Source organism: Mercenaria mercenaria, chromosome 4 (genome assembly GCF_021730395.1).
Source record: "Mercenaria mercenaria strain notata chromosome 4, MADL_Memer_1, whole genome shotgun sequence".
Lineage (NCBI taxonomy): Eukaryota > Metazoa > Mollusca > Bivalvia > Venerida > Veneridae > Mercenaria > Mercenaria mercenaria.
The window spans coordinates 72923799-72951005 of record NC_069364.1 but is presented as its reverse complement, the minus strand read 5'-3'; the positions used below and the strand labels follow the sequence as shown (position 1 = coordinate 72951005).

The window sequence follows — 27207 nt, the reverse complement described above, 5'->3', positions numbered from 1 at the left end:
TTGGGTACAGGCCAGGTTTGGTGAAAGTCCATCTTGTGGTTCACATGAAAAGTTTTTATTTCTCCTTTTTAGCTCTGGCAGCCCCTTATGGGACTAAATGGAAGCATTTTCATAAACTTGAGGGAGGTCTATTAAAGGATGGTCTAGATCATTCTGGTGTTTCTTGAGAAGGCTTAAAAGTTTTTATTTTATTTTATCCGAGGGCTCCTAAAAGGGGCCAAGCAAAACCATATGAAGACAATTGTGAGAGGTCCATACAACGAGTACGAGACAATATAACAAGTGGCTCATGAGGAGAAGCTGTTAAAGATTGTGCTATTTTAAGCTCTAGAGGCCCCTAAGAGGTCAAGTGAACCATTTGAACAAACTTGAGGTCCATGCCTGGATATTACAGACCAAGTTTGGTATAATTCTGACCAGAAGTCTCAATGGACATAAATATGACGAACAGATTTGACCTTGCTGTGACCTTGACCTACACAACTGAATCAGGCACTGAACACATCCTCTTGTCACCACCTACCGATATGCAAAGATTGATGTCAATATCTTGGTTAAGTTACACTCCGAACACGAATATGGAGTACAAATTTGATCTCTGAGCTCCATTTGTGACCTTGACCTTTGACCTACAAACCTAGTTCATATGCTCTGCATATTGCCTCATGGCAACCTACATTTGTGCAAAGTTAAAAGTCAATATCTTGAATGGTTATAGAGTTATGCTGCAGACACGAAAATATGACAGACAGACAGGCGGACGGACATGTCATCTCATAAAACATTCATTTTTCCAAAATTTAATGGGCTTATAAAAGTCAGACTTTGAAAAAACTTCTTGAGAAAATCTAACTTGTATTAAGAACTCAGTGATCATAAATAATCAGATGATAGTTTTGAACAAATTCATTACTTTCAGTAATTTAGTTAATAACTAAATTTATCACCTCAAAAATGAAAACCACTGCACAAAACAGTGATAATCTTACAATTCTTTAAGACGGAATTGTGGTTCTTGTGCTCTACACTTTCACTGTCATCTATAATTGTATTTAGTTACAATAGATTCCCTCAAGTGGATCTGAACTAACTGAACTAACTGTCTTAAATGTTTAGAAATGAGAACAAAACAATTTTATAATCATTCATTTGCTACCAGTACTTGAGATTTTCAACATTTTGTTATGTTAAAAGAAATGAACAACACAGTGTGTTGCCTACAGAGTTTTTCTTCTTGGGGTTTATTATCACATCAACACAATTAATAGGTCATATAGCAACTTTCCAGCTTTAGATGGTGGAGGAAGACCACAGGTGGATCTTTGTGCATTATTTCATCACAAGCGGGCACCCAGGTAGAACCACTGACCTTCCGGAAGCCAGCTGGATGGCTTCCTCACATGAATTCAATCCCCCAAGTGAGGCTCAAACCAACACTGGTGAGGGGCAAATGATTTAAAGTCAATGACCTTAACCACTCAGCCACAAGGCCCCTCCTACAGAATGTGTTGCCAGTTTAACACCCCTACAACTACTTGTTAGGTGGGGAGTATATACAGAGGAGACAAAATACTGGAAACAAACCTTTTCATATAATCTGACATACATTAATTAATTAAATGAATATACACAATACAACGAAATCAATTTTCAAATATTTAATAAATATCACAGACTGTTCTACAAAGTATGTACACTAAAATATGTATACATTACAATGTCTGGGTATGAAGCCATGAAGCTGCTTGTTAGTTTATGCGGATGAACATTTATGTACAAAAATAAAATGAGCCACACCATGAGGAAACCAACATAGTGCATTTGCGACCAGCATGGATCCAGAACAGCCTGCGCAAATGCACATGTTGGTTTTCTCATGGTGGGGCTCAAATAAAGGTATCGGATATGACAATCTGCAATTTCTGTGCAATTACAAATACTCTTGTGCTTTTTCTGTATACTTCAGTCATACAAGTACATAAAAATGTAAAATTTAATGGCTTTCAAAACCACCCAAGAATGCCTAAGAATACTTAATGAATCAGAAATTGTTGAATGTTAAATTAAGGGTCAAATACCTTAACATTCATATTATGACAACACATGCATTAATGACACTAACAAAAAATTCTTATTTCTCTTCCTGTTTAAAATAAATCATTATCTTTCATGTTTCAAAATACATGTATTAAGGTATTCGATGCATATACAATTTATCAAAAGGCATATTTACTTAAATAATGTAAGCACTGTTTCAGTGGATTTTTTAAGCATCATGGATCAAAAGCAAGCTTTATTTGAACTACTAAGATTTAAAATATATTTTCACATTAAAGATTTTAAATTAACAGTACAGAAGTGTGTTATAGAATTTACAATGCGAAAATTTTATATGTATTAAACACTGAACAAAATGCTTCAAGGTTTTCTTTTAATTTGCTCATTTTCATGTAAAATGCTTTCTTTCTATAAGAATGAAATTAAATGTCTAGCAGTATCTAAGAAGATTCATGTGTCTCAAAATTAAAGTTTTCCACAGTCAGGACATACGCATCACAAACAAATTTCCCTTCAGATCAATGTTCCTGTTTCAGGCTGTTTGTTCCATACCTCTAACTTGCTAGTCAATATGGAGATTCTATAATGCTATCCCATCTTACAAAAGGTTAATATGGTGCAGCTCTGAAAAAATAAGGTAAATATTGCATACTGTTATGTCTGTTTACACTGATTTATGACATCAATTCATCTGAAAGAACTGAGGCAAGACTGTATGGGATGCAACTGAACATTTTTCTTCCATTTTAAGGTACTGAAATTTTCAGTTATTATATAAAAAACATTTTTCTTAGAGGAAGACCACAGAAAATTCTGTCCTTTGTAAGTAAATGCATGTTAAAGTTACACCTATTGTGTTCTTAAAAAAGTCTTTATCTTAAAGGAGCATGCCCCAATATCATCACCAATTATTAAGAAAACAAAATCAAGACAGAAAATGACATTAGGTATCGAAAATGACAAACCAGTAATGTTTAAACAGATATTTAAAAATGTACAATACAAATAACAGCTAAAATCCTATTTAATTAATATCAAATTTCAATAGCTGAACTAAAGCTTTTGAGAGAATTTTACCTACTTTTTTACTTAAAGAATGCTATTGTAGATCAAAAGTTCACAATATAAAAATTCTGATCTTTTGCAATTACTTAACCTTTAGCCTATTAGCGGCAACTGATTCTGCCCTAGTGACCAGTGCAGACAAAGATCAGCCTGCACATCTGTGCAGGCTGATCATGGTCTGCACTGTTCGCTATTCAGTCAATAAATTTTCAGTGAACACCCCTTTGAATAATAAATAGTTTTGCCCAAATTGAAAGATGGACCAGTCCATTTTAGAAATTTAGCAGGTAAAGGTTAACAAAATCCTTTACTATAAATTTTACATAAATCTCGATGCATGCAGATTTAAACAAGAAAAGTTTAGAGTTAAAAATAAACAATGGAACATATTTCATTTTTCAACTATGTTTAATTTCCACAACAACTTACCTTGCAAATGTTATGATTGACACAATACCAAAGATGAGTTCAAAACCAATGAAAGCTAACTGTATAGCAGCCAGTATAATGTCTGCTCTCATCACATAGGTCTGCCAGTACAGGTAAAATATGGCACCAAGCAGTGCTGGAATACTTAACAATATGGAAACTATCACACCAACAATTCTCTCTGTCAGGTTACCTTTCCTTGCTGAAAATAAACAAGTTGTACTTTGTTACCTTCAGTCAATTTGTTTATGCACTATACTGTTATTACAAATGTGCAGTTTTCACATTAAGTATCTACTGTAACTTTGGTAATTTTGTTAAATTATTTTGTGTTATACCACACAGTATATCATACAATCTTTCTATATTGATCTACAGCATACTATACAACAACTGTGTACTGATCTACCACATACCATACAACAACCGTGTACTGATCTACCACATACCATACAACAACCGTGTACTGATCTACAGTATACCATACAACAACTGTGTACGGATCCACAGTATACCATACAACAATTGTGTACTGAGCCGCAGTATACCATACAACAACTGTGCACTGAGCCACAGTATACCATACAACTGTGTACAGATCTACAGTATACCATACAACAACTGTGCACTGATCTACAGTATACCATACAACAACTGTGCACTGATCTACGGTATACCATACGACTGTGTACGGACCTACGGTATACCATACAACAACTGTGCACTGATCCTGTGCACTGATCTACAGTATACCATACAACAACTGTACTGAGCCACAGTATACCATACAACAACTGTGTACTGATCTACAGAATATCATACAACCAGTGCGTACTGATCTACAGTATACCATACAACAACTGTACTGAGCCACAGTATACCATACAACAACTGTGTACTGATCTACAGAATATCATACAACCAGTGCGTACTGATCTACAGTATACTATACAACAACTGTGTACTGAGCCACAGTATACCATACAACAACTGTGTACAGATCTATCATATACCATACAATGACTCTATACTTATCTACCGTACACCATACCATGACTCAACAAGAGCTGTCGATGCTGGATAGTGAAACTGGCACATCTGAGGAAACTGAAGCTGTCACTGGAGTGTTTATTAACTCCAATGGTGGAGGAAGATATTGCACAATAGCCTGAGTCTGTGTCAAAAATACTAAGTAATAAGAGAGGTAAAGATAAAGTGTATCAAACCACTTTATAAGTATAGTCTAAACAAAAAGGGGGCATAATTCATTAAATATTGGTGCAAGAGTTATGCATCTTGTGTGATATGATGTGGGTGATGATGTGGAACAACTACTTCAAACTTGATCAAATGCATTTCATAATAACTGAGATATAGTGAAAATGCATCAAAATTAACCTTTAATTCTAAGTACATGTAATAGGGGGCATAATTCATAAAAAATTGGTGCCAGACTTATGCTCCTTGTGTCATATGATGTGGGTGATGATGTTGAACAACTATTTTAAGTTTGAATCAGATCCATTCAGTAATAACAGAAAAAAAGAGGAAGTATAAAAAACTTTAACCAAGGTGGGGACGCGGAAAGAAGCCGACGCCGGGTCGAGAAGGATAGCTCTCCTTATACTTCGTATAGTCGAGCTAAAAATGATCTACAGTACATCATACGACTCTATACTGATATTCAGTAAACCATAAAATGTCTGGATACTGATCTACTGCATGCCATACAATGTCTCTATACTGATTTACTTCATACAATACAACAACTCTATACTGATCCACCATATACCGTAAACGACTCTATACTGATCTACAGTATAACATACAAAATACCATACAACATTTCTGTATTGTTCTATGAAATAATCTACTACATGTAGAGACATAGATATAATCTTGTCTAGAATTCAACATGTATCAGAAAAGGAATTCAGTATTGCTGCAGCCTGTTTTCCCACTGAAGATGTCACACTACCATTAAATGGAATTACTGGGTTCTTTAAAGCTTCTTTGTAAAAATATAACTTTCTTGAACTTTTTTTAAAAATAATGTTGGTATTACCTTTTTAACACAAATGCCTACCAGTTGTAAAGCTTTTGAATAGCATTTCAACATGGTTTTAAATAATTTGTATTACTAATTTATCTACTTCCATTTGAATTTAGGTTGTCAATTATAAATCAGTGTTTACAAAAACTGTATATTTAGCAGCAGTTTACCTTCAACAGAAACAAAGTAATCATTCCTATTTCATTTCATTGATAAGAACACGTTCAATTTTAATCCCTATCATGCTGGACACGATTGATTCTGCCTTTGCGACCAGTGTAGATCTTGATCAGCCTGCACATCCATTTTTGGTAAGCAGTAAAGCACCATTTTTAACAGCTAATGGTATTGTCCAAATTGAAAGATGGACCAGTCCATTTTAGAAATTAAGCAGGGTAATGGTTAAGTGAAAGATCTTACCAAAGAACAATCGGAGTGCCTCGATGCCAGCAAGTATAAACACTAAACAGATTTCAGCTGGAAGAACACCAGTGGCATACGGCAATGTTTCTCCTGTAAAATACATTAAATTACACTCTGAACAAAAGAGTGGTTGCAAGCACTGCAGATGTCAAAATTGAAAACACAACAAATTTTGCACAATTTAGCAGTACACATTCAAAATGTAAATGTAAAACCTCAACCTGAAGGTTTAAACATGTACATAAATGTGTTGCAAACATGAAAATTTATTAGACAAATGTGGCTTATTATAATATATATAGATAAATACAGGTACACATATAAGTTTATAACTCTATTTATTTCATTACTTCATAAGAAAATACCGTAATTTCAAGACCCCTATCACATTAAAGCATGAAAATAACATGCAACTTGAACTTGGTTTGACAGTAATTACTGCAACTATACATTATATATCGGACACTTGCTAGTGAGGACACTTACCTGCCCAAAATAAAAAAACAACATTTAATGTGTGTGCCCAACTTTATAGAGCTGTCTCACTGGAATATCATGCTGTAAATACCCAACATCATACCCCACCCAGTCACATTATACTGACACCAGGCTGACCAGTCCCAGCAGTATCCTCTTAATGCTGAGCGCCAAGCAAGGAAGCTACTAGTACCATTTTTTACATTTTTGGTTTGACGCGGTCAGGGATCGAACCTATGACCTCTTGCACTCGAGCTAGGCTACTGAGGCAGTAACAACATTTAATACACCAATCATTTGTGTATATGAAATTACCTTTATAACCAAAGAGAAGAACTTTCCTAAAGTTATGAGCAGTGAAATGCTTTCTACATTACAAGCAAAGAGCAGTGAACAACTTTACTTAATAGGCAAAGAGAAGTTCCTCATACAAGAAGAACTTTCTTCTATAATCAATGGGTAGTATCACACAGGAAAAGAACAGCTTCTAAAAAGGGAAAATATTACCTTCATAAGCAAGGAGTAATGCAGAACTTCCCTTTATCAGCAAGGAGCAGTCTTTCAAGTAGGAAGAACTTTCCTTTACAATCAAACAGCAGAGCCTCAAAGAGGACGAACCTTCTATTATAAGCAAAGAGCAGTTTTCTTCAGAAAAAAATTCTTTATTAGCAAAAAGTAGCACAACACTGTGGAAGAAATTTCCTTTATAATCAAAGAGCAGAATCTCACAAGGAAAGAACTTTATAAACAAACAGCAGTGTTTCATGGAGGAAGAACTTACATTTTGTAACCAAAAAATGTGTTATTGAGGAAGATCTTTACCTCTGTAAGCAAAGAGCAGTATAACACTGAGGAAGAATCTTACCTTTGTAAGCAAAGAGCAGTATAACCCTGAGGAAGAATCTTACCTTTGTAAAGAGCAGTATAACCCTGAGGAAGAATCTTACCTCTGTAAGCAAAGAGCGGTAAAACCCTGAGAAAGAATCTTACCTCTGTAAGCAAAGAACAGTATAACCCTGAGGAAGAATCTTACCTTTGTAAGCAAAGAGCAGTATAACCCTGAGGAAGAATCTTACCTTTGTAAGCAAAGAGCAGTATAACCCTGAGGAAAGATCTTACCTTTGTAAGCAAAGAGCAGTATAACCCTGAGGAAGAATCTTACCTTTGTAAGCACAGAGCAGTATAACCCTGAGGAAGAATCTTACCTTTGTAAGCACAGAGCAGTATAAACCCTGAGAAGAATCTTAAATCTTCTGTAAGCAAAGAGCAGTATAACCCTCAGGAAGAATCTTACCTTTGTAAGCAAAGAGCAGTATAACCCTGAGGAAGAATCTTACCTTTGTAAGCACAGAGCAGTATAACCCTGAGGAAGAATCTTACCTTTGTAAGCAAAGAGCAGTATAACCCTGAGGAAGAATCTTACCTCTGTAAGCAAAGAGCAGTATAACCCTCAGGAAGAATCTTACCTTTGTAAGCAAAGAGCAGTATAACCCTGAGAAAGAATCTTACCTTTGTAAGCACAGAGCAGTATAAAATTGAGGAAGATCTTACCTTTGTAAGCACAGAGAAATATCACATTGAGGAAGATCTTACCTTTGTATGCAGAGAGCAGTACATGTATAACATTGAGGAAGAATTTTACCTTTGTAAGCAAAGAGCGGTATAACCCTGAGGAAGAATCTTACCTTTGTAAGCACAGAGCAGTATAATATTGAGGAAGATCTTACCTTTGTAAGCACAGAGAAATATCACATTGAGGAAGATCTTACCTTTGTAAGCAAAGAGCAGTACATGTATAACACTGAGGAAGAATTTTACCTTTGAAAGCAAAGAGCAGTATTACCCTGAGGAAGATCTTACCTTTGTAAGCAAAGAGCAGTATAACATTGAGGAAGAATCTTACCTTTGTAAGCAAAGAGCAGAAGAAAATTGAGGAAGAATCTTACCTTTGTAAGCAAAGAGCAGTATCTCACAGAGAAAGAAGAGACTAAAATACCAGCCATTCAAGTACAGTAACACCTCATAAGGCAATGATGACCTCTATATACTGGTTAAGGTAAACATTGCTTAATTCTGTCTTTTGTAGCACCAAAGAACCAATATTGAGTTACAAGTTAAGCCCTTTTCACAATATACACCAAAACCGAAACAAAAAAATTTGATCAACTCTGGCATTTTTTTTTAAATCAGTCTCCCAATAGGTCACCATTTTTAGTTTTTAGTTAGTAAAATGTCCAGTGATCAAGCAAAGTCAGTTTTTTTTTTCCTTCTATAATTGAGGCCTTTAACAGGCCCCTTCGTCTCAGAAAATTTCTTTTAAATCATGCAGTTTTCCCTAAAAATTGACTTTACATCAGGTCTTTTATTCCCCTTTGCCCAAATACCGAGCTATTTTTCCCCAAATCACAGGCCTGGGCCCCTTCCCCTCCTGGTAAAAAAACAAAACTGAAAGTTTAACTGTTTAACAAAATTTGGGAAGTTTTCCTAGAAAATTACTTTGATAAATGCTAACTACGATCTTCTGCAAGTTTTATAACTATCAATTCACAATTTATAGTCAAATATTTTTTAAAGAATTTTAGTGTCAAAAATGGGTGAAATCTGTCAAAAATGGGTGAAATTTACTATAAAAAATACCCCTATCAAAAACTTTTTTTTTTCAAAACTAATCAAACTATTTTGGAAAAAAAGGTTCCTGTTACCAACCTCTGAGTTTTTTGGAATGATGTTTAAAGAGATATTGGGGATAAAACCTTGTTAATATGGAAAAGGTGAGTCAAGCACTATGTCATATCAAGTATTTGATATACTTCAAATTTGTCTCCTTTTTTAAAAAATTATTTACCCCATTTATTCCCCTACAGGGACAGTGGTGTAATTATATGATTAAATATACAAGCATCATTAATATTGTTGCCAACTTACATGTACCCTAGTATATATACGATGTGCTTCCAAATTTCCAACCTCATAAAACTACCTTTTATGTAAAAAGATTTAGCCAGTTTTGAAAAAACTATAAATGACAGCTGTTCAGTTTCATTTTGATGTATATATGAAACAGTCTTTCAATAGAATCAAACTTATCTGTTAAAAAGAGTATAAATCCTTAGATTTTATCAAATTATGAAATAAAGTTATCAAATTGAAACCAGGCAGCTAAAGAAAATTGACAATTCAATAAAACAAGAGCTCATAGAACACGAAATGCCACCCTTAATTCATTCAGTAACTACACAAGGAACAGAAATTATTTGGTAACTCTGCACTGGACATTTGACCTTGACCTTTGACCTACTGATCTCAAAATCAATAGGGGTCATCTGATGGTCATGGTCAACCTCCCTATGAGTTTCAAGATCCTAGGCCCAAGCGTCTGCAAACAGTTTAACTGTTCCGGGTCACTGTGAACTTGACCTTTGACCTACTGACCTCAAAATCAATAGGAGTCATCTGCTGGTCATGATCAACCTCCAGATCAACTTTCATGATCCAAGGCCCAAGTGTTTTCGAGTTATCATCTGGAAACAGTTAAACTGTTCTGGGTCACTGTGTCCTTGACCTTTGGCCTACTGACCTCAAATCAATATGGGTAATCTGCTGGTCATGACCAACTTCCCTATCAAGTTTCAAAATCCTAGGCCCAAGTGTTCTCAAGTTATTGTCTGGAAACGGTTTAACTGTTCCGGGTCACTGGAGCCTTGACTTTTGAGGTATTAACCTCAAAATCAATAGGGGTCATCTGCTGGTCATGACCATCCTCCAGATCAACATCATGATCCTAGGCCCAAGCGTTCTTGAGTTATCATCCCGAAACCAATTGGTCTACGGACAGACAGACTGATCAACATCTGCAAAACAATATACTCCTCCTTTGTTGAAAGGGGGGCATAATAAATATTAAAAACACTACTGTGGTAAACAGGCATGTGTATTGCTGACTTTTAACAGAATATGAAGAAAATGTAAATCTTTTACATAGAATTACTGTTCGGCTTACCATTCCTATGTGAAAAAAATACAAGGAGAAATGTGTGTTAATTACACAATGTAATACAAGGTGAAATAAAAGCTATTTTATCATGCTACTTACTGAATGTTCAACATCATGTACTTCAAGTAATATATTAAATGCATGTTCATGCCAATACTGTGACAACTCAAACTTGCAACATACTTAAGGGGAAAAAAAACACAAAAATAGATTGGGCATGGATATACTTTATGGTAGATGAAGATTAGTTTTAATTTTGGGTGAACTTTTGTTGACAAAACATGAAAATATGCTCTTGAGAACAACCTGGACGACAAAACATAGTAAAGGATACAACCACTTGAACTTGGCCTGAAATAAAAGAAAAGATTTATGTCATTAATTATCACTGCCCTCTGAAACAGAGGCCGTTATCTTTAAACTGGTATGAAGAATTTTGTTCTGTTTCAAATATTCAGTGTTTTTTTTCTAGTCAATTTGGGGCCAAAATAGGGCCCCAATCCCAATGGCAAATAGTATGTTTTTTTCCCAATTTCAAAGATAAAATTCCCAAAGTTAAATTCTTCTACTTTTTTCAACTTTTTCAAATAAGACTGTACCTATGAAACCTTGAAACACGAGACAATATGCTTACTCAATGCATAAAGATATATTTTATGACCATTTTTTGTCTTAATGTGACATTTTAATAGCAAACAAGAGCTCCTCGAACACAAAAAGCCCCCCTTGATGCATTTAGTAATTGCACAAGGAACAGAAATTATATGCTTACTGTAAACAAAAGTACTACCATTCTGGTTTAATCTGACCTTGACCTTTTATTAACCTAACAAGAGATTACAGATTGATCTTGGCGCCATCCACTGAGCAATTTTTGAATGTTCCAAATTTCAAGACTAGCTCAAGGTCAAAATCAAAGTCAAATTTCATTTAGGTACAAAACAATGTGTATGTGGTCCAAATTTGAAAGCGGTGGCTTGAGAAATGTGAAAGCAGGTCACTAGATCAATTTCAAGGTAAAGTTCATTTCGGTAAACAGAACTATGCATGTGCTTCAGATTTGGAGGCTGTAGCTTGAGAAATGTGAAATTAGGTAACAGATAAAAATCAATGTAAAATTTCAATTCAGAACACAAAAATATGCATGCAGTCCAAATTTGAAGCCTGTACCTTCAAAAATGTGAAAGTAGGTCACTTGGTCAATCTTAAGATCAAAGTTCATTTCGGTACACAAAACTATGCATGTGGTTCAAATTTGAAGGCTGTAGCTTGAGAAATGTGAAAATAGGTCACTAGGTCAAAATCAAGGTCAAATTTTATTTCGGAACACAAAACTATGCAAGTGGTCAAAATTTGAAGCCTGTACTTTCAGAAATGTGAAAGTAGGTCACTAGGTCAATCTCAAGATCAAAGTTCATTTCAGTACACAGAAGTACGCTTGTGGTTCAAATTTGAAGGCTGTAGCTTGAGAAATGTGAAACAAAGTCACTAGGTCAAAATCAAGGTCAAATTTTATTTTGGAACAAAAAACTATGCATGTGGTCCAAATTTGAAACCTGTACCTTCAAAAATGTGAAAGTAGGTCACTAGGTCAATAACAAGGTCAAAGTTTTTTTCAGTACACAAACCTATGTATGTGGTCCAAATTTGAAGGCTGTAGGTACAGAAATGTGAAAGTAGGTCACTAGGTCAAGATCAAGGTCAACTCATGTCAAGGTTCATCTTGCCACTCAAAACTATACATGTGGTCCACATTTGAATGATGTAAGTTATGGACATGAAGATTCTAAGTTTTTCCCTATATAAGTCTATATGAACCATTTGACCTCTGAGGCAGGGCCATATTTGACCCGAGAGGGATAACTTGAACAAACTTGGTAGAGAACCACTAAATGATGCTACATTACAAAATACCAAAGCCATAGACTTTGCGGTTTTGACAAGAAGATTCTCAAAGTTTTTCCCTATATAAGTATATGTAAACCATGTGACCCCCAGGGCGGAGCCATATTTGACCCTAGGGGAATAATTTGAATAATCTTAGTAGAGGATCACTAGATGATGTCATATACAAAATATCAAAGCCCTAGGCCCTGTGGTTTTGGACAAGAGGTTTTTCAATTTTTTTTCCTATATAAGTCTATATAAACCATGTGACCCTAGGGGTGGGGCCATATTTGACCCCAGGGAAATAATCTGAACAATCTTGGTAGAGGACCACTAGATTTTGCTACATACCAAATATCAAAGCCCTAGGCCCTATGGTTTTGGACAAGAAGATCAGAAACCATTTAACTGTTCCTGGCCAATGTGACCTTGACCTTTGACCTAATGACCTCAAAATCAATAGGGGTCATCTGCTGGTCATGCCCAACCTAACTATCAATTTTCCTGACACTAAGCCCAAGCGTTCTTGAGTTATTGCCTGGAAACCATTTTACTGTTCCTGGTCACTGTGACCTTGACCTTTGACATACTGACCTCAAAATCAATAGGGGTCACCTGCTGGTCATGACCAACCTCCCTTTCAACTTTCGTAACCCTAGGCCTAAGCGTTCTTGAGTTATCATCCGGAAACTGTTTTAATGTTCAGGGTCACTGTGACCTTGACCTTTGACATACTGACCTCAAAATCAACAGGGGTCATCTGCTGGTCATGACCAACCTCCCTATCAACTTTTGTGACCCTAGGCCTAAGCGTTCTTGAGTTATCATCCGTAAACTGTTTTACTGTTCAGGGTCACTGTGACCTTGACCTTTAACATACTGACCTCAAAATCAATAGGGGTCATCTGCTGGTCATTTCCAACCCCCCTATCAACTTTCATGATCCTAAGCCCAAGTGTTCTTGAGTTATCATCCGGAAACCGTTTTACTGTTCAGGGTCACTGTGACCTTGACCTTTAACATACTGACCTCAAAATCAATAGGGGTCATCTGCTGGTCATGCCCAACCTCCCTATCAACTTTCATGATCCTAGGCCCAAGTGTTCTTGAGTTATCATCCGGAAACCATTTTACTATTCAGGGTCACTGTGACCTTGACCTTTGACATACAGACTTCAAAATCAATAGGGGTCATCTGCAGGTGATGTCCAACCTCCCTATCAACTTTCATGATCCTAGGCCCAAGCGTTCTTGAGTTATCATCCGGAAACGGATAGGTTTACATTCCGACCGACCGACCGACATCTGCAAAACAATATACCCCTCCTTTTTCAAAGGGGGGCATAATAATTATGACTTTTAACAATTCACAATTTATGTGTTTTACAACACATTTCCCAATTGTAAAGGCCCCGGCCCCATTCCCAAATCAGTGGAAAAAAACACTGATATTCTTTATTTCATTTGGCTTTCTTTAGTTACAATTGCAGTGATGAATTTAAATAATGAGTTTTTGGGACTCATAGCTTTCATATCTGTGAGTCCCAAATATCAGTCCAGTCTTAATGAAGAAACCTCACTGCAAGATTTCAATGAAGAAACTTAACTGCATGATCTCAACAAGAGCTCCACCAAGCAGGGCAATATACTCCCGAAGGGCTGTATCAGAGGAGGAGGAAGCCAAATAAAAGAAAAAGCAAAAATTAAAGATATTTTGGTGTGTAGGAGTGGGTGCAGGATGTGTGTGTGGTGGTGGTGACAGGATACTAAAGGGCAAGAAACTAAATGGATTTTCACCTATTGCTACATCCAAAGTTTGAAGTCAATATATTGAATGGTTAATAAGTTATGCTCTAGACACAAAATAGGACAGACATTTTTGATGTTTAGCTGAATTTGTGACCTTGAGATGGTTTAAGCTCTCTGCATATCATCTTGAGAGTGGGTGGTGGTGGAAGGGGGTGGGGAATTTAATTAATTTCTTTTACAGTTTTATATTTGACCAAAAAGTTTCAATAAAATCTACTGGATTTTCAACTGAAATCTCCTGGAAAATTGTCCAGGGAACTTGGCATGTATGAATTTTATATGAGGTTTTGCTTTATTTTACCAGAAATATTAAATTTGTCGACACTCATCGATTACAACATGACAGATGGTTGCTCCCCTTTACAGGTATAATCAGAAAATAGTATATCGGATCCTATATCTGATACAAAATTACTATTTTTTACACTAATTAATAATTAATTTAAGGTGAATCCAAACAAAATCTACCAATTTTGACATCAGTCTCCACATCTCTTTCATGCGAGATTACGAGTTTGAGAGAAGAGCCTGTTCTATCCTCAAAATGCTGAGCATATTAAGGACACAACTGGTACCATTGATAACAAGAGCTGTCTGTAAGACAGAGCGCTCGACTTTTCTCAGTGCTTGACTCTGAATTGGAGCTTTGCCAGTAAAAAAAAATCCAAGTTAAAAAGGGGCATAACTCTGTCAAAATTCAAATCAGAGTTATGGGAATTGTGTCTCCTGGTGTAGACTTTGATAGTAAATAACTATTTTGAGTTTCAAGTCAAAAGCTTTAACAGTAACAGAGATATTTGACTTTATCAAAAATTTTAACAAAAAATTCTAAGTTAAAAAGGGACATAATTCTGTCAAACTTCAAATCAGAGTTATGGGGATTGTTTCTCCTGGTGTAGACTTTGAGGGTAAACAAGTATATTAAGTTTCAAGTCAAAGGCTTTGATAGTAACAGAGATATTTGACTTTATTAAAAACTCTTAACCAAAAATTCTCAGTTAAAAAGGGGCATAATTCTGTCAAAATTCAAATCAGAGTTATGGGAATTGTGTCTCCTCATGTAGATTTTGATAGTAAATAACTATTTTGAGTTTCAAGTCAAAAGCTTTAATAGTAACAGAGATATTTTTTATCAAAAATTTAAAAAAAAAATTCTAAGTTAAAAAGGGGCATAATTCTGTCAAAATTCAAACCAGAGTTATGGGGATTGTTTCTCCTGGTGTAGCCTTTGATGGTAAATAGGTATTTTAAGTTTCAAGTTAATAGCTTTGATAGTAACAGAGATATTTGACTTTATCAAAAACTTTAACCAAAAATTCTAAGTTAAAAAGGGGCATAATTCTGTCAAAATTCAAATCAGAGTTATGGGGATTGTTTCTCCTGGTATAGACTTTGATAGTAAATAACTATTTTAAGTTTCAAGTCAATAGCTTTGATAGTAACAGAGATATTTGACTTTAGCAAAAACTTTAACCAACGGTAACGCCGACGCTGGGGCGAGTACAATAGCTCTACTTTTTCTTCGAAAAGTCGAGCTAATAAGGCTGTCAAAGGCCCTACACCATAAACAAAGCAGAAGAACCAAGTATCTTATTCTAGTTCATTGAGGGAAACAATATACATGATATAGCAGGGTTCAAATTTAAGCTCGCATACTCGCAAAATGCGAGTACATTTTGAAAAATGCGAGTGACTTTTGCCTAAGTTTGCAAAATTTTGCGAGTGCAAAATCTCAAGTAGAAATAGCAACAGTTTTAATTTCTTTAACTTTCAGTTTCGATCTGCTGTAAATACGCATTGAACGATGATGTTTCACACAGCTCGCACTGATTGATGACATTTTTACATAATGCCTGGACTGTTTGTAGATTCTGATTATGCAACACAGTAAATTCTGGTATGCGCACGCACGATAATTGATGGAAAAACATTGTTTTGTACTAAACACGCTTACCGCTAGTGTTATGGAGGACAGAACCTTGTTTCTGCCCAAAACAAGTCAGCTAATAGCTATTCGTTCGAGTACCCCCATTGAAGTTGAAATGCTGTAATGCTGACACCCGACAATAAATAAAAATTTGTATCTTGTATCTTGTAAAACTGTTTAACAAATTTGCAACTTAAGCAGTCAGGGGTGTAACTGTTTCAAGTTATCGCAGTTTATAACCAATTTGAGTTATTGCTTATACTTTCATAACTTGTTTCAGTTATCATAAAATATTACAAAGCCCTCCTGTGCGAATTCCTCATTTTGAATGAGACTAATGCAATTATTTCCTGAATCCTTAAACTTTTATCTTTCCAGCTTTGCAGTAAAAATTTTTTTTATGCAAGGCTGATAAGTTTTACGCAAAAGTTTTAAAACTGTAGAACTCTTAACATCCCATTATGCTTATCAGGTCATGATCAGACTAAAAGAAATTGGATCAACCACAGTCATACATGTGAACTCTCCCGATTTAGGCGGGAGTCTCCCGATCTGGACTATAAAACCCGACTCTCATGATCAGGAAATACAATCTCCCGATTTTTAACATTTTTCGTCTATAGGATTTTGTGAACGTGAAATAATCAATTATAACACTGGTTCAAATCAAAGATCAAGGGAGAAATTTAAGTTAAAGGTAAGTTTTATTGCTAGAAAGACATTTCGACCCCAAGACATTTCAACCCCAAGACATTTCAACCCCAACTCCCTGGACATTTCGACCCCATTCAATGATATGCCTGAAGACATCTAAGCATGCCGTCATTATTATAATTAAGCTTTAATCTATAGATAATTGAGCAATTTCAAAATGTAATAACGCTTAATTACCAATTAAAATGTTAAAATACAGTTATTTTTGCAAAAATAAGTTGTTTTTTTTTTTACGAAAATGAGCCATATTTGTCTAAATTTCTTTATTTCCTAAAATTCTTTTTTTAATTTCTTAAAGACTATTTTAGTACCTGCCTTCATATGAAAAAAGAGTTATTTTTATCTCACAATAACGAAATAATCATCTGTTATAATTTTTTTGTTTATTAACGAAAATAACGGGATTTATGTATCAGCCGCGTTTATTACGTAAATAATTTATGAACAAATCGTTCTGATTATCTATCTTAAAATAACCTTCATATAACATATTTTCATACTTGGTGTTTATTTATATTTTCAAATCATCTTAAAGACTATTTTAGTACACGGATATATTAAAAAAATTATTCAAATCATGGGCCGATTTTGTTGATTTTAATTATGAAAGTAACTTTAATATTATTAAAGTCACATCTTTAATACCTCTTTATTCATTTATTTATTTATTTTTATTTGTTTTTTATATACACTGTATTTTTTTGTGAAAGATATATGCATCTCATTTCTATGGGATTCAACCAAATATAAATAATTATAATGTAACTCAAAGAAGTTTAAGATGTCACCATCTTCCTTATATTGATATTTAAAATCATAATCAGAAAAACATGACCTTTTGATTGGATTATCTCACCTTGATTAATTGTTTGTTGATATACAGCACGTGTATATTTATCTGCAGTGCGCAATTGCAATTAACAATCAATTAAGCCATTGTGGTGACATCGGATTATATTTATAAACATAGGGGAGCTGTCCTACTCGCCCCGGCGTCGGCGTTAGCGTCACACAAATGTTGAAGTTGGCGTACCACCCCAAATATTTTCAAAGTCCATTGAGATATCGCTTTGATATTTTGCATACTTGTTTATCATCATGACCCCAGTCTGTAAACAAGAGCTGTCAAAGGAGACAGTGCGCTCGACTATTTCGATGCTGGATAGTGAAACTGGGCACATCTGAGGAAACTAGAACTGTCACTGGAGTATTTAATGACTCCAATTGTGGATGAAGATATTGCACAATAGCCTGAGTCTATGTCAAAAATATCAACTTAAAGTAATAAGAGAGGTAAAGATAAAATGTATCAAAACACTATATAAGTATATCCTAAGCAAAAAGGGGCACATAATTCATTAAATATTGGTGCCAGAGTTATGCAGCTTGTGTCATATAGTGTGGGTGATGATGTTGAACAAATATTTTAAGTTTGAATCAAATCCATTCAGTAATAACAGAGACAGAGTGAAAGTGCATCAAAACTTTAACCTAAAATTCTAAGTAAAAAGGGGGAATAATTAATGAAAAATTGATGCCAGAGTTAGCACCTTGTGTCATATGATAAGGGTAATGATGTTGAACAATTGTTTAAATTTGAATCAGATCCATTCAGTTATAACAGAGATAGAGTGAAAGTGCATAAAACTCTAACCTGAAATTCTAAGTAAAGAGGGGAATAATTCATGAAAAATTGTGCCAGAGTTATGCATCTTGTGTCATATGATGTGGGTGATGATGCTGAACAACTATTTCAAGTTTGAATCAAATCCATTCAGTAATAACAGAGGTAGAGTGAAAGTGCACCAAAACTTTAACCTGAAATTCTAAGTAAGAAAGGGGGAATAAATCATGAAAAAATGGTGCCAGAGTTATGCACCTTGTGTCATATAATGTGGGTGATGATGTTGAACAAATATTTTAAGTTTGAATCAAATCCATTCAGTAATAACAGAGATAGAGTGAAAGTGCATCAAAACTGTAACCTGAAAATCTAAGTGAAAGGGGGGGGTAATCATGAAATATTGGTGCCAGAGTTATGGCCCTAATGTTAGATGATGTGGATGATGATGGGGAATAAGGATTTCAAATCTGAATCAAATCCATCCAGTAATTACAGAGATAAGTTGAAAAAAGAGAAAGTGCACCAAAACTTTAACCAAGGTGGGGACGCGGAAAGACGCCGACGCCGGGGCGAGTAGGATAGCTGTCCTTATACTTTGTATAGTCGAGCTAAAAAGGGATGAGGCATCTCTTTCAAACATTTTGACTGAATTATGGCCCCTTTTCGACTCAGAATATGTTTATTGTATTGTTAAAGTTTGTGTACCTCCCCAAATATTTTCAAAGTCAATTGAGATATTGTTTTGATATTTTGCATTCTTGTTTACCATCATGACCCAAAACTGTAAAAAGGAGGAGGCAACTCCTTCAAGCATTTTGACTGAATTATGCCCCCTTTCCGACTTAGAATATGTTTATTGTAATGTTAAAGTTTGTGTACCACCCCAAATGTTTTCAAAGTCCATTGAGAATAGTCGAGCACGTTGTCCACCTGCAGCTCTTGTTTTTTATTCTGTATTTTATGTGTATTTTAATTCTAGGTGTTTTATTAACATTGTGTTAATAGTTTTAAATTGACTGATAGCTTTTAAGTATGCATTGTCTCTTGTAGCTCTGTATAGAGAGGCTTTTTACTTTTTATTTGTTAAATAATTGACTATGTTCTGTGTATCCAGTTGTAAAATATCAAACACAAAATTATTCGTGTATAATATAAATAATACTGGCAGTAAGTTTCAGAAGGATAAATAAAATTCTTTAACGCAGAACGATTTTATAAGAGATTGAAATTCGGTGACCAAGCGGGAAAGTGCCATAACCGAAATACACCCGTATTTCTTCAACAAATGGTATTTTTGAAGTGATTTATGACTGAATTCAAACATATGTATCATAAATTATTATTTTTCAAAAAGAACTTAAAATACTTTTGCGCGTTACGTCTTGTACATGATTGAAAATCGGCGTGCGCACTGGAAATTTGTGCATTCGAAATTTCCATGTCCTAAATTCTCTAATGTACACAGGTATTTCTTTAATAAATCATATTTTTAGGGTAGATAGAATTCAATCATATCTCAAATAAATAATTAATTTACAAAATGGAAATAAAATACGCAAAACGTTTTTATACGAATTTGAAAATTTGTTGAGCGCACGGGAAATTTGCGCACTTGTTGAAGAACCACAATCGCCATAATTTTGTTAGCTTTTTAATTAAATAAAAGCTTATCATATTTAACTGCACTTACCTTGTTAGGCCTAAATTAACATTAAGTTTGTTTGACCTTTACCGACCCAGTATTTTTACAGTGGGTAGGTAGGTAGGTTAATAATTTTATTATATTTTAGTTTTTTAAATGTTTGTTGTCTCAGTAATAAAGTCTATATATTAATACCTATTGCTTGTAAATAATCTCTGAAGATGCTCTGTTAAATGTATGCTTGCAATATATAAACCCCTAGCCCTATTCATGCACACACAATATGGGCACAGACTTAATTTGCACATAAGGCAAAGTTCACCACTTTCATGTCTACACTTTTTCTTTATATATATATCAAAAGTGTTTTCATGATTGTTTTCACTACATCTGCGCTTAAATGTACAAGCCCCATGTGGTTCTGGGACGATCTGTGTATGAAAAGAATTGGAACCACTGCCTTATCCTTGCATGATCGTAAGAGGCGACTAATAGGGTCTTAACACTTGGTTTTGCAGTAACTCTGTGATTCCAGCAGGTATGCAAAATTTTGATTCCATACCTCATGTTTTAATTTCGATGTAAATGAAATGTGGAACCAAAATCTGTAGTCCTGTTTGGTGCCATATAAACTATACTGTGTTGGTGTGCCGTAAAACCCAAATAAATAAATTAATTAAAAGTACAAAACAATACAGTCACGAAAATACGCGATATTTGGCATCTAAACACACTATTGAATTACAGCTTATTTTCAACAAGTGTTTGATGCTTAATTCAATAGATAATAACTTTTTATGAGTTTTATCAGGTTTTTACAATGGTTATGGCAGTATGCAAGCAAAAGTGATAATGTTTTAGCTTCAAGCTACTTGCACGTATTGGTCATGTTACTAAGAACAGGAACAAGACTGGGTTTTCCGACATCAGACATTTATTATGCTATTGTCCTGGCAAAAGAAGTATAAGATTTTTATGGCTCTTTGTTCTGGCATAACAAAATTAAAATATTTAAACTATCTAGCCTGTAACATTTCAACACATTTACGCTCTTGTCAATTTCTTGAAATTCGAAAACTGAGATTTTCTCACTTCGAACAAATGCATTTCAAAACGATATCTGATTAAAGACATTTTGAAATCAACAATTAAGTCAGTTTATAATATATTTTCACAGATAATTAAATTTCCCACCACTCACCTGTCAATTGCTGCAATACTGTCACTGTTATGAAAGCAGTATTATGTACAAGCAAATTTCAAATATAATTTAACACATAGTAGACAAATAATATTCTCATGTACACTATGTTTCCTTTGTAATCAATCATATTTGTTCTTCTTAAATTTCCTTTTCACAGCAGACATTTTTTTTTCACTGTATTTTTGTAATCTCCACCATCTAGTTTCTCTCCATAACGATTGCATCGATAGTATTAATAATCAAAGTCTAGCCCCTACCGTATTTTCCAAAAGTGTTAGGACTAGTTATTTTCACTTTCTCAAGACTTATTTCCTGAAAAATGATTATTTTGTAAAGTGTCCCAAAAATATGGACACAATAATCATAATCCACCCAATGTTGAAAGCAAAATAAAAAGCGTAAACGATTATCGGTAATTATTCTGTTGATAAACTTAGTCAATGTCCTTGTTTTCATCATCAATTAACACCCCCTTCGAAGAGCTAAAAGAAGTGTGTCAGTATCATGGCATCTGAAGTGGAGATCAAAGCGGTATAGTTGCCCGAGATTGTCATGGAATTACGTCATGTTTTCGTGCCATATGACACATCACTGTTTGATCGTACCGCCTCGGTTCTTTAAATTAATCAATAAAAAAGTTTCTTCTTTAATTTGTTAAAGCGAATTCAATATCCTGTATAAATTGACAAGTAAATGTGTCAAACGATAATTGCGGATATCCTACCTCTGTGAGCTATTTTGCCGCACTAACATAAATCTGTTTGCCAAAAATCGTTTTACACCATGCATTTAAATTGCTGACGCTCTTTCATTATTTAAGTTTTTTTTATTCTGTTTTTTTTTGTACTTTCTGGTCAAAGTCTGAACTTTATGCCCATAGAATTTATCATTTATTTACCCTTAGAAGAAATAAATAATTAAGATCGCACTGTTTGAAATTTTACAAAGAACTAAATTTAAATTTGACCGTTTTTATAGAATTTTGCCTACATTCCTGTCGATATCTTATTAAAATCGTTATAGAATTCAAACTATATTACTTCTTAAGCGGTGCTAAAAATATTGATGCAATAATAACAAAAATGAATGCACTATGCGCGTTTTTTGTGTATGTGTAAACAAAAGTAACGATAGGTCGCACGTGCTCGTGGAATGGAAAATTACCGGCATGACGTCTTGGTACACTTTACGTTTCGCGGGTAACTTAGATACTAGATTTGTAAAATTATGTCCTTTTGTCAGATTGCCTTCCGGTTATAAGCGGTTTGATTGTCGTCTGCATCCTATGGCCTTAGGCAAAGTTGTCGGCAAAGTTGACACGTTTTCGGAATACATGAGATAATAAACAGTCCGCTTTATCGATTTTCTACTAGCTGACCGCGGGTTACTTTCTCACTTGCCATAATTATTTATGCATTTGTTAAAAAAAATAATCGCCAGTTTCAAGCACCAAAACCAGTTTTTCCCTCTGATTATAAAATAAAAATAATTCTTTTCTCAGGAATGCAATAAAATTATTTGAGTCGGGGCAATTTTATCGGGTCGGTAGGTAAAGGTCAAACAAACTTAATTTTATTTTAAGCCTTAGACATTATTTGTCACATGTCACTTGTGCGTGCTTACAAATATACTGATTAATTGATATAATCAATAGGTGTGATAATCCAGTCAAACTCTATCAGGACTAATCAGAGGCACGTGTTTGTTACGCCGCGTATATTCAAAGGACATTAATAGTGCTTTGGCAATAAATGCAGTAAACGTTTTTATATTCATATATAAACATAATATAATTCTTTTAAAAACTGATTTTTCATAATATATTTTCTTCTTAAATTATCAAATTAAACATGAAGAAATAATTCAATTAGTTCCAATAATAAACTTTCCGGTCAGCGCGGTTTATTCACTGACATGTATTTTGTGTATGATTCATTTAAAAATAGAATATTTATATGTACTCCTTTCTCATGGTACCGGGGCTTCCATGATACCGGTGTAAACAGTTTTCTCGCGAGATTTTTATGTTAGCCCCACCTACTGGATGTTGACATAATTAGCAGAGTAAACCGGAAGCCGCTCTTCCGTAGCGCACATTTTTTTGTGAAAATGTAAGGATTACTGGTGATTTATTTACCTTTTTTTAAAAAACATCTAAAACATGATTTTTTCATCTTTGGTCCCCACCCCATGTGTCAAAAAAACATCTATATCTCCTGTAAACAATGTTTATCATCTGGAATTTTTAGCGAAAATATCGTCTGACAGAATGCTGATGACGTCACCAAACCGGAAGCCATGTTGTTTCTATATTTAGGTCATTTCTTAGAAATGAAAGTATGGCAAGCCGTTAAGGCAAAATTAATGGAATTACAGCAATATGCAAAATATAATGACAGGGATTCCATTTGACCCGGGACCCCGGGTCCGGACCCGGGAGATTTTCAAAAGACGCTCAAAGGACCCGGCATGATACTTGCCTGTGCGTCCTTCGGGACCCGGAGGCATTTTTGATAATCCTTTCTCTTATCATTCATTCCTTCAGTAAAACTATTTCCACGATAGACACGTGTATTCCAAAATAAACACTCGCGGTCATGCCCTCCTGCCTTTGATAGTCTGCTAAATCCCGCCCTTTCTCCTGTAGACATGCCTCGCTGATTTTTTTATCAGCAAGTTACGTCACGGCGAGCGCACATAGGTAACAAGAATCAACGAAGTGTTGAAATTAATTGATAAAGCGTATTGATCCTGTGTACTGTCAAAAAAGGCGCCAATTATTAAATTATCGTAAGCAGCTGATTACCGAGCATGTGAAAAGTACCCTGCAAGATTTTTTCATGCAAACTTTAAATTAGACCATTGCTTGGTAGTCATACCGTAATTTCAACAAGAAACTTCACAAATTTTGATGAATTTTGAAAGCAAAAATAAGTTAAGAATGTCCGTTCACGAGTCTAATTACATCCGATGTCATATGCATATTTCCAAAATTCCTTTAAAAAACTGACTTTCAATGCAGTTTTTAATGATAAGTAGCATCATTATTTGAGGATCTATCTCTGAATTAGCTTAGTTGGCCAAGTACACTGAGCAAAAACTACTTCCTGATGACATTCCGAAAGTGTACCAGTATCCGGATAGTACATTTTGGATACATTTTTATGGAGTGTTATAGCACTGTTCTGTTATTAAAAATTAAATGAAACATAGAGGAGCAAAACCTAATCAAAATAACATGAATTTTGATAAATATTAGTTTACAATATATGACCTGAAACTGACATTTTTATTATGCTGTAACATGAGCTTGGGTTTACTGTTTTCTTAGTATAAAGATCTAACTAAATAAAAAATATAGTCAATTGTATGGACGTGTTGGGACAGGACTCCTGTATTTCGGAAAAGGACCCTTCAAAATTTGGGCCCAAGGGTCCTGGGACTCTTGGGTTTTCAGGTCTAGTGGAACCCCTGTAATGATACCCAATTAAGCCCCAGTTGATATATATGGGTCTGTCATTTAAAAAAGATTTTAATGTATATTCTCACAAGATAACTTTGCTACTCTTTAATATGGTAGCTGGTAAAATTCTTGCCAAAATTTTTGACTTAGATAGATCTAGGTCTAAAAGAAAAGATGTAGATATCACTTGGAAAAAGTATATCTTTGGTAATATGCACCCTAAATGTAGGATTGTTCAGTGTTCTTTTTGTGTTAAAAAAAAAAACTTGAAATTTGTCTGAAATCATAGACTGTAAACTTACCTGAAGTATTGAGAAATATTAATATCAGGCTTTTCATAGTTTCATAGTTGACACTTTTTTATGATTACACCTGTATCATGGGAAACAACTTTGACTTGTCAGATTTCAACATGGCATCATACTCGTCGGGAATTAATAAACAATAACCAGATAATTAAAGCTTTCAATTCATTATAATAATGAGGAAGGATGTAGGAAGCAGCAAAGAAATAAAAAACTGAGGTGAATTGTTTTCTTTAGTTTCGTTCGTTTTGCGCATGTTAAGTACCCCGGTATCATGAGAAACCAGGCTACATCTATATATTATTCATATTTTCTAAAATATGCAAAATGGAAGAAATATAAAATGAAAACATACAACTATTTCTGAGGGGTCGAAATGTCCATATATGGCCCAAAATGTGCACCTTTGCACAAGTGTGTCCATTTGTAACCTACTATATGCATTTGGTTACTGGGGTTACTTACTATATTGCTTTGGTTACTGTACTCTTTTAGTGTCAGTGCACAGTGTCCATTTACAGCCCATTATATTCACATTTTGTGCCATATCTAGAAATGTCTTGGGGTCGAATTGTCCAAGAAAATTAAATTTTAGGGGGTCGAAATGTCTTTGGGGCCGAATTGTCCAAGAAAATTAAATTTTGGGGTTGAAATGTCCTGGGGTCGAAATGTCCAAGATTTGTTTTATTTACCGTCGCTTGGGGAAACAATTAACATAAGCTCTATAGAGCTTTTCTGCGACCCTATATTATGAACAGTTAAAACCAGTTATACCTCACCCCCAGCAATTTGCTGGTACCCATTTACAGCTGGGTCAACTGAGGCAATCGTGATAAACAGGTCCCAGAAAAGTCACAAATTAGCTATATAGCTAAATCTAGCTATATATAGCTAGAAGTAGCTATAAAACCAATACCAATAATGCAAAGTATGTGAAAACAAGATGCAAAATGGTCATAATTACATCCGAAAGGTTTATAAGATGAAAGACAATAACACAAATCCAAGATCTTTGTAGCCACATTTTCAATAACTGTGGCAGTATTTTGCGATAAATCATCACTGAATTTTTCACTTGTGATAATCATTGTAGTATAAGACAAATTTATAAATGACTAATCGCAGAAATTCGCAACATGTATTGAAACTGAAACTGCATAGATCTCCATTCTTTGTGATTGTCTTCTGTCTCATAAACCATTTGAATGGGATAACAATTATTTTACATTTAATATACACATATGTTAAACAATTGTTATTGGTTTTATAGCTATTTCTAGCTATATATAGCTAGATTTAGCTATATAGCTAATTTGTGACTTTTCTGGGACCTGATAAAGTGCCTTGCCCAAGGACACACTGCAATGGGAGTAGCCAGGATACGAACCAGGGGCCTTCACCTCCGTAGGAAAGCGTCTTATCCTTCTCGACGAATGCGTCCATTTAAATAACCCATACTAAAATAGTTTATCGATACCCCACCCACTAAATTGAACATGTTCGCGCATGCAGACTTTCGGGTTTGTTAGTTTCTTTTATTTGATATGAAATATTCTAGGCTAGAAAAGGTACAAAAATACAAAAAAAATATATCCTTAAAATTTTGTTTGATGAAAAGCGTGTTACATCACAGATCTGCACAAACATCACAAAAACAATACCTCGATTTGGTCTTGGCGTTTGAGTGGCCGCCATTTTCAAACAAATTTGCGGAGCACATTACGAAATACGGTCCCAAATCGGCATGAACATTTTTGCGGCATTGAATGGATAAAATAAACAAATGAGTAGGTATGTTATTCAAATAAATACAAAATACGTTACTTTTACAATTATCTGTTGTTATCTGCTATATCAAAATATTTCAGCTCTCAAAATATTTGTAGATACTGCAAGGGCCTAGCCGAGAGATTCAAAAGCACCCCTAATTTCACAGCAATGTTTGCAAATTTTATTCCATTACTATACTTGTAATGCCATTTAGAACTGTATCTTTCTGCTCGCTTCGCTTGCCAGCTTTCATCTACTTAATAGCATTTTGCCTCCCCTTCTCTACACCAAGAGCAAACACCAAAAGTTATACACCCTCCTCAAGCATTCAGAACAAAGGTCAGCATTCCTGTCACCCTTAAA

The 27207-nt window shown here is 34.7% G+C and overlaps 1 protein-coding gene and 1 long non-coding RNA gene across 2 annotated transcripts; both read right to left on the bottom strand.

Annotated features, from left to right (window-relative positions):
- Positions 1–1643: 1643 nt before the first annotated feature.
- Positions 1644–26779, bottom strand: LOC123552135 (transmembrane protein 216-like). The gene is made up of 6 exons (XM_045341545.2): positions 26736–26779; positions 10834–10850; positions 8452–8545; positions 6026–6118; positions 3553–3754; positions 1644–2682 (listed from the first exon to the last, which is right to left on the bottom strand). The coding sequence occupies exons 1-6, from the start codon at positions 26767–26769 to the stop codon at positions 2667–2669; spliced, it is 456 nt and encodes a 151-aa protein (XP_045197480.2). The 5' UTR covers positions 26770–26779; the 3' UTR covers positions 1644–2666.
- Positions 6125–8445, bottom strand: LOC123552136 (uncharacterized). Its single transcript, XR_008370688.1, has 3 exons — positions 7800–8445; positions 7414–7710; positions 6125–7370 (listed from the first exon to the last, which is right to left on the bottom strand). It is a non-coding gene; the product is annotated as an uncharacterized LOC123552136 (long non-coding RNA).
- Positions 26780–27207: the final 428 nt, after the last annotated feature.

Bases quoted from the DNA above. Each gene is read 5' to 3' on its own strand.
- LOC123552135 (XM_045341545.2), bottom strand. From the start codon at position 26,769: ATGGCGGCCACTCAAACGCCAAGACCAAATCGAG. The intron at 6,119-8,451 runs GTAAGATTCTTC...TGTATTTTACAG, and splicing joins ACTGCTCTTTGCTTACAAAG to GAGAAACATTGCCGTATGCC. The intron at 3,755-6,025 runs GTAAGATCTTTC...GTTTATTTTCAG, and splicing joins GGCACTCCGATTGTTCTTTG to CAAGGAAAGGTAACCTGACA.